At 38.2% G+C, this 20,151-nt stretch overlaps 1 protein-coding gene across 2 annotated transcripts in view; it reads right to left on the bottom strand.

Annotated features, from left to right (window-relative positions):
• Nucleotides 1-6,638: 6,638 nt before the first annotated feature.
• zbtb44 (zinc finger and BTB domain containing 44) overlaps nucleotides 6,639-20,151 on the bottom strand; it is a 52,664-nt gene continuing 39,151 nt past the window's right edge. Inside the window, exons 4-6 of one of the 2 annotated variants that reach the window (XM_007578950.2) lie at nucleotides 19,428-19,579; nucleotides 17,582-17,882; nucleotides 6,639-10,014 (exon numbers count right to left, since the gene is read on the bottom strand). In XM_007578950.2, the coding sequence (XP_007579012.1) occupies nucleotides 9,624-10,014; nucleotides 17,582-17,882; nucleotides 19,428-19,579 (844 nt within the window). In that variant the 3' untranslated portion in view covers nucleotides 6,639-9,623. The remainder of the gene's footprint in view (nucleotides 10,015-17,581; nucleotides 17,883-19,427; nucleotides 19,580-20,151) is intronic. The other variant, XM_007578951.2, reaches the window with a different exon arrangement.

Below are 20,151 nucleotides of genomic sequence, written 5' to 3' on the forward strand. Positions count from 1 at the left end.
GTGTCCAGCCACATGGGCACAAAATTATGGCTACAAGTCCAGTTAACTAATTTTAAAACGAGGCATTAATCAATGGTTTACTAGAATCTACCTGTTATGCATGTGGCTAGAGTCAGCGTTAAGTTCTGACTGAATGAAAATCATTATAACCTATTTATGTCACGTTAACGAAGAACAGCTGAAAAATTACCAGGTTTATCAACTGCGGTAGCAATTTGGCTCCAACTCCTCTCCTTGTCATTTCTATATTCTTTCTCGAAATGTTGAATAAATATTAATGTTGTTCCACATATCATCTCCAATGTCCGCTGGACTTCGGGTTGCGCCGTGTCAGCTGTTTGGGATTCCCCTCCGTAATTTCCCCTCAGAAAGCAGGAGGAGAATCCGCGCTTTCTGATTGGCTACCTGTCACATTCAGCGTTCAGCTCCCAATCAGGGAAAACCCCTGATTTAGATCGGAGCGGCCACGACGATCCACACTGCTGGGTGATCAGTTAAGAAATCACCAGCAACAATCTTGGATCGGCCAACGTACTAAGAAAATAGGGGCAAAAAAATCGTGTAGTGTGAACTATTGCGTCAGGATGTGCCCATCTTCTTTATTTAAATCTAGTGATTACTGAAGGCCAATATAGTACAGACTTCATAATCTGTACTCTTTTGGTTGAATGCAGTATTTATTTCCACTTTGGCTTTATGTTGTTTAGTTTTTATTCAACTAAGTTTTTTGTTAATGGAGACTGAGAATCCATTTTATTTTTGTTTTTGGTTGTTTTGTTTATTTAGTTTATCAGTTCCAGTGTTATGTGTTCTTTTGAAAATAAAGTGCATCTATCTATGGCAGGAAATCACATGCATTATTAGTCATTTTCATTCAATCAGTGTCAAAAGGTCTTGAAACAATATTATCGTTTATCACAATAATTTTTTAGACAATTAATCGCTCTGCAAAATTTGTTATTGTGACAGGTCTATTGGCGCTATAGAAAATTTATTTGAATTTAATATCTCGCTGCTCTCATCTTATCTTCTATGTCACCCAGATCAGGCAGCAGAAAAGCATCTTCACAGCANGCCACGACGATCCACACTGCAGGATGATCAGTTAAGAAATCACCAGCAACAATCTTGGATCGGCCAACATACTAAGAAAATAGGGGCAAAACATCGTGTAGTGTGAACTATTGCATCAGGATGTGCCCATCTTCTCTATTTAAATCTAGTGATTACTGAAGGCCAATATAGTATACAGACTTCATAATCTGCACTCTTTTGAATGAATGCAGTATTTATTTCCACTTTGGCTTTATATTGTTTAGTTTTTATTCAAGTACGATTTTTGTTCATTTTATTTTTGGTTTTGGTTGTTTTGTTTATTTAGTTTATCAGTTCCAGTGTTATGTGTTCTTTTGAAAATAAAGTGTATCTATCTATGGCAGGAAATCACAGACATTAATTACCTCATTTTCATTAAATCAGTGTCAAAAGGTCTTGAAACAATATTATCGTTTATCGCAATCATTTTTTAGACAATTAATCGCTCTTGATTTGAATTGAATATCTTGCTGCTCTCATCTTATCTTCTATGTCACCCAGATCAGGCTGCAGAAAAGCATCTTCACAGCATGACGCTAACATAATGCTAGCATGATGCTAACATCATGCTAGCATGATACACTGATAAATAACTGATCAACTGAATGATTTGTGATGCTTCTCAAGTCCTCTTTCATGTCTTTGTCGGGTCCCCCCCCCCCATTTGTAGGTTTTTAGACTCAACTCTTCAATTTGTCCTTTGCTGGTGACATGTCTGCTCTTACGTTTTTTGGGGTCTGGCTGGATTCCAGCAGCTGACAGTTTGTCCCCCATCTAAAGTAATTTCACTCACTCCAAACTGACATTTCTGTTTGTTTACTTCAGTCCAGACTCTCATGCTTTTTCCATCACTTTTTACAATCTTTCATCATGATCCTTCCTTGTAGTTCCACACAAAACTACATCATCCAGAAACTCTCCAACTTCTTCCATTTCACCAAACAGTTTCAGTTCTGTGAAAGACTTTGGGTGCGGGTGCAATACCAAAGGCCATGCGAAGAAAACAGGGTCTGCCAAACGTCTATTAAATGTACACAACTTTGCACTTTCTTCATGCAGTTTAATCTGATAAAACCCGTTAGACACATCCAAATTTGAAACGGATTTTGCTCCTGCCATTGCACTAGTTACGTCTGAATTGGTTGGGAGTTTGTAGTGCTCTCTCTTCAGCCACTTGTTTAGATCTTTTGGGTCAATGCAGAGTCTTAAATCTCAATTTTTCTTTTGTGGAATAACAAGTGAATTGACCCAATCTGTAGGTTCTTCAACTTTTCTCACAGTTCTTTTGTCTGTGAGTGATTCAAGTTCTTATCTCTGTCTTTCTTTCAGCGCTACAGGTACTTTTCTTTCAGCTGTATTTTATATTTGGTTGGTAGACATCTTACACCATGAAACACATCCTTGAATTCAGCCATGATCTCTGCTGGTGAGCCTCGATCTTTGTCTTCTTACTTCTCTTTGTTGCCTCTAGGTGTCACTATAGGGTGCAATCGATGACATGAACTCTTAACAAGTCCTAGTCTTTCACTTGCTTTCAGTCCTAGAATAGCTTGTCTGTCTTTTTCAGCCAGAACAAACAGTGTGCAGTCATTTTCCTGAAAGAGTTACTTTAAACTCTCCTTTGTAGGGATTGGTTGGTTGGTGAAAGCTCTCAGCTTCCTAGGTTTCACTGTGGGCTTTTTTACTGATTTTTCATTGACAGTATACTTGTGCAAGTGTATCTATTGTCATTGGGACAGTAACTCCATTTATGTACAAATCTGCTACCCACTCATCCTCAACGTCACTTGTGTGGAGCGTTAATGTTTCCACATACGATGGTTCATCTTCCTCCCTGTATGTTTCTGACTTAAACTGTCCCATATCATGTCCTCTTTCTTCGTATAGCACCGTTTAGCATAATGACTCCATTTTTTGCAATCTTTCCCAGATGCACGTCATTCTTTTGAAGCACACTTTACAATACTATTTTTTTCATCAACCAGTCCTGGTATCATGTATTGAGTTGACTCTCACACTGAGTGCCATTTTTTTATATCTAACTTTATTGAACACAGTCTGTTTGACACTAGATCTACTTGTGGAGATCTTAACGCCTCCTTGTGGCCAACTCTTAATCAGTACAGCAGAGACTGACTACTGTCGGGCGAGAGACGCATGGCGTAATTACTCTTATATAGGAAAATGCTAATATGGGAGCACTGCCGGGTCAGAGGGGTCAAATATTTTACAGGCCAAAACGAGAAACCTGACAGGTACGTTTATATCCTTTTGAGCGGTGCCAGTCTAATTCTTTGTTAGAAACAAACTTTTTGGTTCAATTAAATAAATTTAATTGCAAAATCTTCCAGTAGTATGAATAATTTAATGGATTAAATTTGGTGTAACAGAGAATCGGCTAAGGGCAGCGAACGCCTGCCACAGTCACCAAGTCAAATTAAGACAATTATTAATGGAATTTAAGACCTAAGTGTCCACAACTTCGTCCAGCCAGCTGGTCAGACTTAGCACTTACCAATGATAGCCGCAAAAGTGCTAGCTGACTAAATAGCAAGGGTATGTATGCAGTGAGTTAGCAGTAGCTTCAACCACCTCAAGTCATAAAAAGTATGAGGATGACTCAAACTTTTGCCTTACAGAAAATGCCACCAGAAAAAGTAATACATAGTTGAGCATGTGACAAAACTTAGACATATTTAATACATATAAATAAAAGACACTTAACACTTAAAGCCTAAAGAAATCTTCATGGAAACAGATTTTTTTATTCTGACTCTGGTCATTTTATTTACATGTTATACATATACAAAACCAGCTCTTTTTTTTAAAATAAGAACAAGACTGCAAAGCCAGAACAATAGCAAAAATTTGAAGTAACCATAAACTCTTCCATAAAGAGTGCCCGTGCTAGATTTTCTCACTGCCAACTATGGAATATGATCCAGTTAAAACACTTAATACAGTCTAGAATTAGCTGAAACATCTGTGTACAGGTTCTCCAAAACATTGTTGAAATACGGTATCAAAGACGCAAAACACAACATCTGTGAGAAAGCAGGTTGAAACCAAGTAGTTACTGCATAAAGAATATCCAACATAGTATGAGTGTATATACTGTACATTTATATATTAATATATATACTAACACTGTGGACAGTCACAAAAAGAAGACTACCAAGGTCCTCCCATACATACAAAGACTAAAGTGACCCATTCACATTTAACAAGAATATCCAAAGATGCCTTAAAATAGCATACAAAAAAAGTCACCAAAAATAGATGTCATGTGGAGCTTTTACTGGATTTCCCTACTGTTAAATAAACCATATGGACTGGAGCATGTATACCACATCAAGTGTACACTGAGAAGGCATGTCCTATATGTAATCAAGAGATTTTCAAAACATTGCACATAAAAAGGGATAATGTAAGGAATAAAAAAGGGCATGCTGTCCATATCAGAGCTACACAGGCTGAAGAGTCATAAGGCCTTGCTACCAACTCAACACATGCTCTCTGTCACTTCACAGAACGATATGAACATGCAAACTTTCAAAAAAGAAAATGCTTCGGAGCTGAAGAGAACCAGTTGCTCAGCAACAGCCGTGCTCCTTGTTTCACAGATCAAAAAAAAATCAGGGGGTTTCTGCTTGTGCGGCACACTTTCAGTCACATTTGATTGAAACAAAAAAGAATCTTATATTCCTTTGGACTATATATATATATATATATATATATATATATATATATATATAAAATTCCAAAGAAAGTTTGAAACAACACCAGTCCATTTATTGCACGCCATCGGTTCACAAAAATATTTTGGGCACTTTTGCGTTTCAACAATCAGCAGCATTTCATCATTTAAAACAACAAAATGTTACAGACACAAAGCACAACAACTGAAAAGCATGACATACAAGGAGGATAGAAAACAGTTTGTTTTTTTTACATTGTAATATTGTGCAACTAGAGAAAATAGGTCCATTTACTAAGGCTAGCCTCTTAAATGCACAACATCATACAGTGTTTTAAGGGCCACAACAGCAGGACCCCTATGCTGAACAGCATGAACTACTTAGAATGATTATCTTTTTCTTCCATCATGTTCAACAACTGATTGCCATGGCAAATCCCCAATGAGACAGAGAACATTTGGTCCCGTTTTTTAAAAAAATTATTTCTACCCGGATATAAAGGGCAAATGGCACATTTAAAACAAACAACAAAAAAAGGGACTGTGAGGATGGCACAAGGTACCACCAGTTTTGACTGGTTTCAGGATGTAGCCATGTAACAGCACTATTGAAGCCAACCTCTACAATCAACCCTGTATGTGAGCACCTGTGTTCTACACTGAATGGACTAATCCCAAAACAAGGAGGAGAAACAGAGTCACTGTCAGTAGCATTGAATTCATGGAGAGTCACCGTGGCGGTCATCGTCTCCTCCAGACTCAGGCACCGCGACCCACATGAGCAGAACAGCAACTCCAAAAAACACAAACTGTTATAAAACATGAAACCAGCTCCGGCTTTATGTACTCAGTAATCACATCCACACATTAGCATGCACCAGCTGCTCCATAAACACAATAGATGCACAGGGTCAGAAACTCAAAATTCCAACCTTTCACTGGTCAGTGAACACACCAAACCCAAGAGCTACCAGGTTGCACTAAAGACAAAGGAAGCAGTGACTATGGAGAGTGACCTATGAAATAATTATTTAATTAATTTATACAAAAAGGAAATAAATAAAGCAATGCACTAAACAGTTATATAAAATTTAAGTTAAAAAATGTAACATTGTCCTTGATGAAATGCACAAATATCAGGATGCAAAAAGCATTAGGGTGGCCCTTGTTTAAAAATAAGGTACATTACCCTCTTATGCTTTTTAGAAAATACCAATTGTTTTATATATTGATCCATCCATTATCTTACAACCTTGTCCCTAGCGGGGTGAGGAAGGGTGCTGGTGCCCATCTCCAGCGGTCAGTTAGCAAGAGACAGGGCACACCCTGGACAGGTCACCAGGGCAACACAGAAACAGACAAAACAATCATGTACAATCATCTCAACCTTTAATTGAATTTAGACACACCAATTAACCTGACAGCCATGGTTTTGAACTGTGGGAGGAAACCAGAGTACCCAGAGAGAACCCACCATGCACAGGGAGAACATGGAACCTCCATGCAGAAAGACTCCGGGCCGGGAATCGAACCCAGAACCTTCTTGCTGCAAGGCAACAGCTCTACCAACTGCACACCTGTGCAGCCTGATTTTATACAATTAATTTTTATTTAACCAAATTTTACACAATCTTAATGCAAGGCATGCTATAAAAAGTTGTTTCTCTTCCAGCTGTTTTTAGAGGAACGAAAACATGGAACTCACTTCTTTCATCCGTTATAAATGGAACAAATGCTGAAGCTTTTTGAACAGCCCTGTTTAATTATTTTACTACATAAAGTGTTATAACGGCACATTTATTATGTTGAATGTGTATAATTGTTTTTGTAATAAATGCTTTTTCTAAATCATGTGGACCCCAGGAAGGCTAGCCAGTGTTACAGCAATGGATAATGAGGATCCTAAAAAAACAAACTTAATTTGAATTCATTGGAGGCCCCGACGTCTGATTGGCTGCTTCAAGCAACAAATTAAGACCTTCTTCAATGTTAGTTATATGACTGTTAGGTCAATATCCATCCATCCATTTTCTGAACACCCTTGTCCCTCAGTGGGGTCGGGAGGGGTGCTGGTGCCTATCTCCAGCTAACGTTCCGGGCGAGAGGCGGGGTACATCCTGGACAGGTCGCCAGTCTGTCGCAGGGCAACACAGATGTGAGGTCAATATCTTCAACACTATTAAATTTAAGCCCATATAATTCATTCATGTTTAATTATATAGGCATGTATTTCCAGTTTTATTAAATTAATGGCAGATTTAAATTATTTCATAAGTTATTTATATATTGTAATTTGGCACTCATAACTATATTATATGGAACATACTGAATTCAGAAATATTTGAACCCTTTTTATAATTTCAGTCAGTGTTGGGTCTGTTCTATTTTAACGATGCCAACTGCTCAAGCCATATAAGACCCTAAAGTCATTTTAAAATGAATAATCTCTGTTTTAAAATAAAATAGCTAAACAGTGACAGCTCTCTCTCACAGAGAAATCAGCTCTTCTAAGTAAAACAAAAAAAAATAAACATGGCCGCTTACAGCAGGACTTGTAGTAAAACAAGATTCTAAATGCTGTTCTTACAGAAAAAAAACAAATAGGAAAAATTTGTTTCAGAGGGTTGAAATCTGACGACAAAAACTGCAAATCAAATAAGAGACATTCATCCGCTCAGTGCTTCTCTATTCCTAAAGCAAGAACAGCTCTGATCACTTCTTGCTTACAGTAAATCCCAGCAGCTGCAATGATAAAAATGAATCCTACATACTGCAGTTAATTGCCCACAAAAGCATCAGACTACAAGGAGGAATTGAAGACATCTCTTTTTCCATATTGTAAATAGATGACTGATGTTGAAATAGTCTACTTGAACTTGGAGGCAATACTTGATTGCAGAACCACACAGGTGTTCCTAATAATGTGTCTAAAATGAGGTTCTTGACCGGTGCCACTTTATCCTTCCCAACATTCATTTCTTTCCCATGAATGAACATTTTCTTACAAATGTAATCATTGTGTATTAGTTTATCTTTGCATCTTGCTAGTTACCTGTCTTCACTGATTTGAAGAAATTCCTGATCATAGAAATCTTCAAATCTAACTTATGAATTAACATATAACACAGTCATTTCTGAAGTTTTCACATTGGACCAGTTTAAGCTTATGAAAAATTTATTTTTGAGCCCTCATCCAAACCAAAAGCAGCCTCAAAACCACATGTACTTATAGTTGGACTATAAATAGATAACTTGTTAACTGCTGCATGGTGAGTTATCTGCTCATCACACAGAAAGTGGATCATTTTTGAGAGAAAAAAATCCATAAATGCAGAAATATAAAATGTCAAAGAGCACAGAGACTTGCAACTGTGAAATTGATCTACTGAAAACATTTTTTTTGTCTCTGCTTAAGGTAAAATAAACAAACAAAAAATACCTGTCATGTTTTACCTAATTGGAACCATTACTCAAATGCATTATGCTAACATCATTAGCAATGTATCGACTGATAATCAAGCAACTGCAAACAACACTGACAAAAAAAGTGGCTGAGCTTCAGTTGGGGTAAAATAGTGAGTGATTACATATTTAGGATGGACTTGGTGATACATACCTGCAGCTGGAAATAGGTATGAGCTCGTTACTGGGATCAATAAGTGCACAAAAGCTAGCAAAAGCTAGCTAACATGGATCAAAATGAAACTGTGACATTGAATGAATGTTACAGATAAAGTAATCCATATTCTGTTATTTTAAAAGTCGTAGGGGATGTTGCTGTTCCTTCACAATAAAACCAATTTGATCAGATCACAGACATTTGGTTCTAATTCTCCATGTGAATATCAGGATTTTTTTTACACCATGAAAATCCCACACAACACCATGAAGTAACCTTAAACTGTCCATCTTCTGTTTGACCCTTAAGGGCCAAAAACACTTATGCAAACTGATGTAGAAACAGAGAATTTTGCTTTTGAGTAGAACCAGAGGTGGATTTCACAACAGTGTTCACTGACAAGTCAAACTGTGGAACCAGTCAAAAAAGTGTTTCCACTGCACAGATAACTTTAGGGAATACTTTGTCAATACAGTTCAAGTTTGAAACATTTAAAAAAGGAAATGCACTGTGTTCATACTGGTCATAGAAATGCACATACACACACATCTTACACATCATAGAACAACACTCAACATACACAGCATTCATATAGAAGTACAGTACAAGCTATTGCAGGATAGATTAATATTAACATGTAATATTTGCCAATAGCAACGGCACCAAATGAGTAACACAGTTTCTGCCCATACAAACTAGCATTACTATTACAAATGTAATACAATAACTATTTTAGCTCAGTTTGCAAAGACTTGATTTGTCACTTCATTTCTCCTACATGACTTTGCTAAAGTGTGAACTCTCAGGCACTTTCTAAAAGTAGAGCAAGGCTTGGAACGGACAGACCTCCAATTGGCTGACACTTCACTGACTTGAGACAGCGCTGCATTCAAGTCATATGGGAAACAAAACAGGCTTGTTAAAACTGCTAAAATACTGCTGGCTTTCAGGGAGCAAGGAGGCTGTGAGGTCCGGATTCTCCAGCCAATGAACTAGTGTGAAATCTGAAGAAGTGCTGCAGTTTCTGCATGTAAAACGATGCCATTAAATCAACAGCATCTTTTGAAAACTCTGTAGCGTTTCCATGGTTCCACATGATAAGAGCTGCATGTGTGGATCTCCGAGTTCTTTCAGTCTTCAGATCATTTAGACTTATATTCCCATATAACCTGAGTGCAAAATACAACATCAGGGGCAGGAAGAAGACTTGGATCACTCTATGGTAATGGAAGCCACCTCCTTAGGCTGCTCCTCTCCAAACTCCTCTGGGGAACTGCCCCTGACACCGTCACTCATCTTATTCTCCGTCATGACTGCGGTTTCATCGGCGTCCGTCTTATTGGAGGTTGGGGCTTCCAGGGGGTCCAGGGGCTCAGGCGAAAGTAAGCCGGAGGAACTTTCACAGTTCTGTGTGGAAGAGGAGACCTGGGAGATGACTGGCATTTGGACTGAGGAAGAGGACGAGGCAGTGGTGGTGGCGGCGACAGTGGAGGTGCTGCCCAGGTAAACTGGGTGATGTTGGGACTCCTCCAGCTCATACGGAACTCCCAGTGCCTCCTCCTCCTCCTGTACCTGGCTCAGGTAGTCGGGCACGAGGAAATCACTGAAAGGACCAAGAGAACATGTGACCTTGCTGTCTTCTCATTCTTACCTCGGCACAAACAGCAGATGCAATCTGGAAAGTTCCGCCAATAAAAGTAGATGAGATGGTTAGTTTTAATGAAAATTAGTCTCTAATGCCTGGTTCACACAGCAAGATTTTCCTTCTTCGGACAATCTTAAGGATGCCCCGATAATCAGGATGGCTCTTAAGATAATCCTAACCTGCAGTCTCACAAGTAACAAGTTGAACATGCTAGCCTAAATATTTTGTAATTTTCCTATTAACTACTAAATTGCTATTTGTGATGCATAAAAACTCAAAATAACTTCTAAAATTGTATATCTTCCCTTATATTTTTCACCCAAGGAAGTCACCACTTTTTCACCTGCTGGGTCGATGATGTGTTTTGTGTCCGTTCTGTACCTGAAACTACAGAGTAAACACAGGAAGGCTAACTTTACCTGAGCTGTTGTTTATCATTCAGTACCTACTGCCAACAGAACTGAATGTGAAACCACAGACCTGACACTGGACTGAAGACTGGACCCCAAATAGGTGTTACCTAACGAAAGATCAGACCGGACACAGATCTACTTAGCGGATCACACAGACTGACCAGAGCTACGTGTCATTCAATGTTTTATTTATGAAGCTGAGGGCAGCAGCAGCAAGCACCAGCTTCTTCAGCCAACTCCCACCACTTCCTCCATTTGGTCCTACTCGTCTTCATCGCCTCTTGTGATTTCTACATTGCCATTTCAGTGAGCTCTGGTTCAATTTGAAAAGGCCTAAAGATGTTACTCATCGCTGTTTACATTGGACAGAGCTAGTGCAATCGAACCCATCGTCTGCCTAATAGCATGATTTCCTGGACATAGGCAATTATGCTATTAGGACTTAGCAAAATTGTCTAAGTCCTATTTTTCAAAATAGGACTTAGACAATGACGAATGTCATTTACACCGAATGCATTACAGTGTAAACAACATGGCGACATCCATGTGACGATATTTTATTTTAATTTCTAAAAACCAAACAGTTTTTTTTATTACTGTATTGTCTTTACATCCAAAATAAATATTTCTCAAATAAAGTCATTTGGACCCCACCAGTTTTTTTTACCCTGTCCACACTCTGGCAGGGTGGCACTAACCTCATGCATGCTTTCACTAGTTTTTTTGTGTTGTTTCAAGAATCAACAGTCTGACGGGACATTCCTCTCCCCTTACCACCACCATCAGCCCCTGTTTCTGCTGAGCGTCACCCTAAGACCACGGCAATGTTAAGAGATCTTCCTCCTGCTGAGTGTGGAATGTTAACAGATCTGGTCCATTCAGGAATGCTCACGTTTAAATCAGGGATATTCAACATGCTGGATCATCTTATCCCGATATCGCAGCGTGTGTGGTTTTCCCTTAAGAAAAACGACAACAACTTGTTGAATGTGACGTTTAGCCAATTAGAAACAAAAATTATGGAAACACAAGAGGAGAATCGACAATACAAGAAAGACAAAATATCTGCCGTGGCTACTTGAAAGTCTGGAGGACGTTACATACATCTTTGTATTGTTTTTTTCTCTGTTAAATGTAGTCCACAAGCTATCGCTGTTGCTTCTTCCCAATCGGCCATGTTGGTTTACACTGAACTCACGTTTGGTCCTGTGAGGTTTTGTAAGATTTCCCATCTGACAGCTGAATGTGGGGGAGTGAAATCTGAAGAACCACATAAACTTATTGTCCTTAAATGTTTTAGCATCAGAAATGTGGGTCTTTCAGGTTTTAAAAATGGGCTGATAATTAGAAAATGTTGCTATGTGAACCAGACATAATCAGAGCAGAGAGAATTTATTGCAGTAGAGCCCATTGATTACACTGTTTGACAGGATTAGTAATGGATCATTTCAGGCACAACATATGGGCTGGTAAATTTACTCCAAAAACATGACAATACATCACAACTTTATAATCAACATAATATTAATATAATAAAGACCTGCCTGATGTGGAGTATTTCTTGACACTTTGTTCAGTTCAGAGATGACAAAAACCACAGCCAGAGTTTTGGGTTAACAAACAAAACCATACAGGTTGTGGTTATAAAACAAGATTACTAATCCTCATCACCATTATACTTTACCCTGACAATAATAAACAATTTGATGTTGCCCATCTCTGCTGTAAACTTATGGCCACAATATTACTGTGATGTTGTGCAGCCATATTATAAATAGACTTTTAATCTATTAGTGATTATCTGTAGCTGGAGTGATAATCAAATTAAATGCATTTATCTAACCTTGCTAAGGTTTTGGCAGTATAACTAATACACAACATTATAGAGGAGGTCAGAAAGCAAAAGCGTTCCAATTCACTTGACTTTTGCCAAGAATCTTTAGACAGCTTGGGATATTGGTGGAGCAGGAGCGCCTTGTTTCCAGCAGCTGACTGCTGGTTTCTACCTAAAAGCTCAGCTAAAGCCACAATGTAACAACAACAGTCACAATGACGCTAAAATGGAAGTTAGGAAAAACTTGCTACAATAACTTTGGTTGTGGCCTATCCATTTCGTTGACTCTTCTGTTTTCACTAACAAGAAGCTCCAGACTAACAAAGACATGAATAACAATGTGAAAGCCTGTGTTTGCTCAGTTTCAGTGTAACAGCTGCCCCTTTGAGAAATTCCTAACATTGTTCTCATGTTTGAAATCCCTTTAAAAAAAACACACAGCAGCTGGTGCCTCATTGGAAAACATGGAATACTGTTTCACATATGGATTATGCCCATTTCATCTGCCCAATGCTACAACTTTTTGTTGGTCCCATGGCACTGGGACATTTTCATCTAAATGCTTTTAAAGTTTACAAAACACCTATTTTTTCTTACTATAGATCAGATTTAGGGTTAAATGGAAATAGGGTTAGAAAAATAATGCATTTGAAAAAAAATACAAAAATTTTCAATGGGTGACTTGAATAGCATTTTATCTGACTTGACCACTTTATGTGAAACTTACATTTATGGGTTTTGCCCAAATTTGAGTTATTCTTATTGTTAGAGCTGTATATTAGTAAATATCGTGAGGACAATACCTGTTGCTAATATGCCTATTTTCTTCTTTCCATGACTTTGTCATCTTTAGGCTTTTGAGAAACATCATTAAGGTCAAGTATGATCCTCTGCTGCCATGAAACTGTTCACACACCTAAATATTACATTAGCATGGAAGCTGCACATTCACAACACTTGAATATATTTGCCAACAATTATTGCACTCTAAACAGTCCTTTGCGATGTGAATATTACACCCGCTGATATTGTTATTACAACGTTTTGGCTATATATTGTGCAGCCCTAATAAGATTCAATGAACACACAATTGTCTGTAAAACAGCATCACAGCATAATCTGATTCAATTGAATGTGCACTCAGTATTGGATCTCTAGTTTAGTTCAAACAAGTCCAATCACCTGGTTTAAAATGTACACCTGTATACATGTATACCTGATCAGATGTTGGATATTAAAGCAAAGTATCCAGATGAAATGGTTCAGTTCTGAACACATCTGACTCTGAGACGGGTCTGAAAATCTGCATCTACAGCACAATAAACACATTGTTTTTTATGTGAAGACGTAGAAAGGGAATTAAGAGTCCGCCTGAGCAGCCAGACAATTTTCCACACTTATGATCTCAGGCACAGACCTTCTACCATAAAACACTTGAGCAGTCAATGGCCCATATGAGTCCCGTCAACCTGTGAGGGCTTGAGTTGATTAAGAAGTGGAAAAGTCTGGGGGAGGGGGAGAAGAAAACGTCTGACTTCTTAAAGAAGTATTCTGACTATTATATTTTAAAGACTTTTTGTTTCTTTAAAACAAAAGCTGTCCGAGAAGTGAGTGCAAACTGAATGTTTATTTTTAATAAGTCCTCTCTGTGAAGACATAAAAATGAATACCTTGACTTTTGGGAAAAATGAACCACTTCTATTTCTTGAAAGACAACACAAGTGATGTAGAACCCACTTGTATTGCTAAAAAATATGGATTTAGTGTATTAAAAATATCCTGCCCTTTGAAAAGTTCACACAATTAGTAAATACTAATAATAGTGGGAAACCTGCCAGCCTGACTGATTCCAAAAGATCAGAAAATCAGCAGTTCAGATGCTGTATCGCTCATCAGATCAACCATTTAATTAGCCTAAGTTGAACTTTGGAGTTTATTAAAAGGGTTTGGTTGGGAAAGGTCTGGGGAAAAAGGCAAAAAAGTGTGATGTCTTAATCGGCAGGACCTGGTTTAACATCATTTTACATACTCTGGGAACAAACTGTACCAAGAAGTGAAACTGATGAGCTCCTTCACGCACAGCAACCTATTCGTTTTCTTGCTGCAGACGGAAATTGTGAGGTGATATACAGACCAGTCAATGGAAAACAAAGTGTAATACGTCTTCAGTGCAAATCCTTTTCATAAAACCTGAGCTCCACTTTTACATCCCTCTTCTGGGTTTTTAATCTTGTCATGAATCATTGAGTTTTAATAGAAGGCAGTATTAAGAACTGTTGTTTATGTGATCATGATTAATTGACGGTTATCAGTTTGTTTTTGTCATGGCAGATCAGGGTCAAGCCGAGGTTTGATGTGCAAATGAAAATTTCTTTAAATTGTAAAATTAACCTTTCTAAACAACTAAATTCCAACTAAAAAACATTAGACTTATCTGGAACAGCAAAAAACTGATTTAAGCGATCCAAAACTATTGTCCTAAAACAAGACTCAGGAACTGATGGTTTTAAAAAGAGTTATTACAGCACCTGTATGGCAATAAGCATTAAAAATGGGTTAAATACTGCAGCTTTTTCCTCCTTAGCAACAATCTATCTGGTGACAGATTATATTATCTGGCCATAAGTTGTTTTTTTTGTAGTTGTTTTATCTCATAGATCAACTCAGAATGCCACATAACCGTAAGAGGAAAGTAAATTGGACAATTTTAAAAACTATTAATGAATAAAAATCTGAAAAGTGCGGCATGGTTAATATTCTTTGTGACATCAGGAAAACATGCAACCACAATATTACTACTGAATATTGCAGGGTTTACCCCAGTGTATCATAAGCCTGGTGGCCCACCATGCTTTACTAGCCCCCCCGCCACGACAAGCGTTGCTTGTTTTTGTTTTTAGAAAAAAAATAATCCAATTTATTTATTTTTACGAATTTAATCCAGATTGCAACTGTCTCTATTGCTCTGAGCGTTTCACTGGCATAGCAAATTTATTTCTAAACAATATGTTTATAGTTTATGCATATAAAGCCGGAGAGCGGACCAATCACACCGTTGGCGCAACTGCATGTTGCCGCCTGCGCTGCTTGGTCTCTTAAGTTCACCTCAGCATGGTTTGCGCCCACCTGCTTTGGCTTACACTAGACACAGGCTGACCTGTATGGATATTTACATCACCCCCCTGTGTGGAATTATTTTTATTTGGCAAACTTCACATCAACGTAAGAGTCTAAAATGCATCGCGTTGGCTCTGGTTGCGCAGCTCAATGTGAACCACACAAATAACTTGTAGTAAAGCTTTCCGAGGTGCGTGTTGAGCGAGTGGTGAGAATGACTTATAATTGTGAACAAAACATTATGTGTAGTGTTTACAACTCAAAACGCTGCCCAGCGTGTGGCTCTGTCTTCCCTGTCGTTGACGTACGTGGTCCCTGTTGGGCACATACGTTGGTTCGTTAGTGGTTAACGAACCAACGCTAACCACTCATCATGCAGGTTCAGCTCTCGCTCTCCTCGTAGTCATGCTTCATGCTGGTTTTATATTATTTTTTTAGTACTTTTCCAGTTACACGATGTAACAAACCATATCAAATGCTTTGCTTAGGCAGCCAGAGTTAATGAGCGCGGCCGCATGAAGATCTGAAAATCTCAAATCTGACTTAAGAACATCTCTGCAGCTCTAACAGCTTATGTGTTAGTGAAATCTGGGAGAGGGGGAGGAGTTTAACTGGCCAACCTAAATAGCAATAAGTTATAATTGCAGTTTACTAATTTGTATTTGAAGAAGTGCAAATAATTGATATTAATTTTAATTGCATTTTTTAATATGTTGTTTTTAAGACTAGTTGTGGGTTTAAGTAGCGTTTTGCTGGCGATGTTTTCCTGTAACATATAATTACCCAGTAATATTTTTACTTTTCCTGTCTACTTCACATCTTTTCATACAAAAACATGGTGGATCGCCTCGTCACCCTGACCACCGAGCTTAGCAAGTTTTCTGGGGGAAACCCTGTATTGTAATGGAAATAGCTTCCTTTTTCTTCTTGCAACAAATTCCTAGAATGCTAAGTTGTTAGCATTCTAGCTAATACTACCATACAACCAGCATATATAACTGGCAATACATGTAATTTGCAACCAAAGCTTGAATGCATGGAACTTCATGTCAGAATCCAACTAAATATAGTTGGATTATTGTTATCAGTCATAACAGCAATACTTACTTTGGATATAGATATTGGCTAGTTAAAAAGAAACGAATATGGAGTCTGTTTAATAACCAGGTGACTTACAAAGGAAAGTGGTTGCACTGGATTTTAATGGTAATATCAAAGCTACGTTAATTGGACTAAGTAAAAATCTATGCCACACTTTGCAGATTTTAATAATAATTTTAAAAAATAATACAACCAAACTGCAAATGTACATAAATTTCATCTTCACGGTGCAATTATGTATGATATTATGTTGATCTACCACATACAATCCCAAACAAAGTACACAGAATTTTGTGTAATATAACAAAATGAAAAAAAAGGAAAAAGAAAAAAAAAAAAAAACATCTGATACATGACGTTTTTTTTCCTCTCTGAGTCACCCTACCTTTTAGTTTTTATGTGTTTTTGGACATTAACTGATTTCTTTATCCATATACATTTATCGCTTTTAATCATCCAAAACATTTTAAATGTTGGTCTCAATCAAAGATGGATGCATAGTTGATCCTTAATATTCTTTTGTTTGGTTGTCAAAATCTTTAGCAGCAATTTAGCATTAAATTCTGAATCTTCTGGGAATGATCTAGACTGTGGGTCCAACCAGTTGCAGAAGGATGTTTTTTTTCTTATAAGTAAAACTGCATCATTTATGGGACACATGAAAATAAATTTAATGATCGATGATGATAATAATTACTCATTTTGCAATAAAAAAAATTACACTCACATCACTGCAATACCAGAAAAAAATTTTCATTAAATGCTATTCAGTATTCCAGCCGTCCCTTTTGTGGCATAAATTTCAGATGTAAATAATATTCTGCCTCCAATAAGTTATGAAAAGGTTTAACATCTTGAAATGGAAACCTGATTTGGAATGAGTCATTAAATCTCCACATGTTAAAGCAAAAAACTTCAAATCACTTATCATCTCAGAAACAAAACCAAATGAGGACAACGATCCAATGAACTTCAGACATCAGCATGTAAACTGGAGTTATTTTCTGAACCAGGGGAGATCTGAGTAAATGAGGGGGGCCAACGCCCCCAAACTCCTCACCTGCTCTGGAAGTAGTTTGCTAGCTCGGATGCCTCATGGTTCAGACTCCTCAGGTGTACAATTAAATTGCCAGAGTTGGTGAACATGGCGCCGCATGTTTTGCACTCATAAATCCGCGGCTTGCGGATTATGTGTCGGGAGACCCTCATGTGGTGCTTATATTCACCGAAGGACGTGAATGTGGCGCTACAAATCTGGCACCGGAAACAGCGTTTACCTTCGTGCTTCAGCCGATGCATCTTTAGGGAGTAGGCCCGTGTGAACTTTTTCCCACAGCGATCACACTGGAAAGGTTTAATGCCTGGAGGAACGGGACAAAACAAGGAAAACATAATTCAGTTTAAATTTCTTCCCTTGTTCCTCCTAAAAGGTTCTTCAGTCAACAATTTTTCCCAGTTTTGTCTTTTCAAACTTAATTAAAGCTTTTTTCTTTTAAGATCTTGGTGCAGTTGTACTTTTATTATCAAACATCAAACGAAATAAAAATAAAAACATCAGGGATAGAAATACTAATATTTTATATATACACACACACATTTCACTACCCTTTTGATACTTGGAAAATAAAAACCGACCACCCTGCTGACTGCGCCAATACCTCTGTGTTGTTTACTATAGCAACGACACATTATCAGTCGGGTCAAACTAACCTGTCTCACGACGGTCTAAACCCAGCTCACGTTCCCTATTAGTGGGTGAACAATCCAACGCTTGGTGAATTCTGCTTCACAATGATAGGAAGAGCAGACATCGAAGGATCAAAAAGCGACGTTGCTATGAACGACGTCACTATGAACGCTTGGCCGCCACCAGCCAGTTATCCCTGTGGTAACTTTTCTGACACCTCCTGCTTAAAACCCAAAAAGTCACGAGTCCCCACAATCCTTTGCTGCATCACTGTCACCGACATATGACCAAACAAATAACACATGACCAATGTCCTCCCCTCTTCCCAGGAATAAATGGCAATAATATGGAGATAAATATTGGTTGTAAATGTCAGTTGTATTTATCTGACCGAAAATAAAAACCAATATCAATGTTGGTAAATATATCATTATATCATGATAAACTATACAATAGAAACACAGATCATTTTTTAGAAAATAACTAAATTATAGTGTCAAAACTTTCAGGGTACTGAAGCTTAAAGACAATTTACAGAGCATTAAAGACATTTCTTGCCCATTTGCGGAGATTAGTGTAAAAGGGAGCCACAACAAATGTCGGAATATGGTGATCAGCAGCATATGACGGGAGTTTTTTTTTTTTATTCCATTTCCAAAACCCCAGAGAAGCACAAGGAAATATCAACGCTGGATACTAGATGTCAGTGAGAGGGATTTACTGCACAAAATACGACCAAGGACAACTGTACAGGCTTTTTACGTTTCATCGGCGGAAAGGAACCAACAATTGACTTTCCAGACCCAATACCAGCGACTGCAACATCTACGCAGGCATGTTTACACGGTTTTACTCAGTGGGATAAAAACGTCAACATACAATACATGACATTGCAGATTCAGTGGGGTTCTTCCTCATGTTTGATTTGTGATGACAGGGATAAATCGGAGAAACTTTGAAGTGATCTGGCACAGGGGACATCATGAAAACATTTACTAATATCTTTGAAATGATAGTGGCATAAATGAAAATTTTTGCAGCACAAACCATCTCAAACCTAACACAAACATTTGACACCATGTTTGTCTGATTTCCAGAAGTTAAGGGGTCAGCTTCACTCAAGTGTTTTGACTTCCATCAAGGCGGAGTGGGGAAGAGCCTGATTTCACGTGCAAAACATCAATACTGCAATACTTTTGTTTGACTTGGTCCCACCTACCGGAGTGTATGAGCATATGCTGTTTCAGGTTTTGAATGCGTGTGAATCTGACTCCACAGGTTGGGCATTGAAAAGGCCGGTCTGGGCCATTGGTGCCAGGTCGAGCCGATGGACTTATATAGAGGTGGTATGGATACTGAATACCTTCCAGCCTAAAACAGAAACAAAGAACAGCAGAGACAATCTTGATTTGGTGGATACATGGAACATTACCTATGTGTACTTTAATGTTTACTTTTTGGCGTTAAATCCTACATTTGATATGATATATTCAGGGTTTCCCTTAGTGTATCATAAGCCTGGAGGGCCACCAGGCTTTACTCCCCCGCCACACTAAGCGTTATTTATTTTAAATAGGTTTGTTATTCAGCAGTAACAGTGACAATAAAGACTATTAGCTAGGTTTATAGTTGACAAATTGAACTGGGCACGAGGGTGTTCACACCAATTGTGCCATCCCTGAACCTGCCCGCTGGCCTCACATTATTATAATTTCCAAATTATGACGCCGCTCATGTACCGCCAAATTTTTGCAACTTAAGATAGCTGGTGGACTACACTAACCCCAAGCTTAGTATATTTACTGCAGCAGGGCCGAGCTCAAATCGTGACACCGCACCTACTAATGGCACTTCCGGTGCCAGGTGTCATTATGCGCCACAAGTGCCACTGTCTTTGGGGCTAGCTGCCAGTGTTGCCACCATAGACATTGCCACCATGGTTG

The sequence above is a fragment of the Poecilia formosa genome, unplaced genomic scaffold (assembly GCF_000485575.1).
Source record: "Poecilia formosa unplaced genomic scaffold, Poecilia_formosa-5.1.2 Scaffold500, whole genome shotgun sequence".
NCBI classification, from domain to species: Eukaryota; Metazoa; Chordata; class Actinopteri; order Cyprinodontiformes; family Poeciliidae; genus Poecilia; species Poecilia formosa.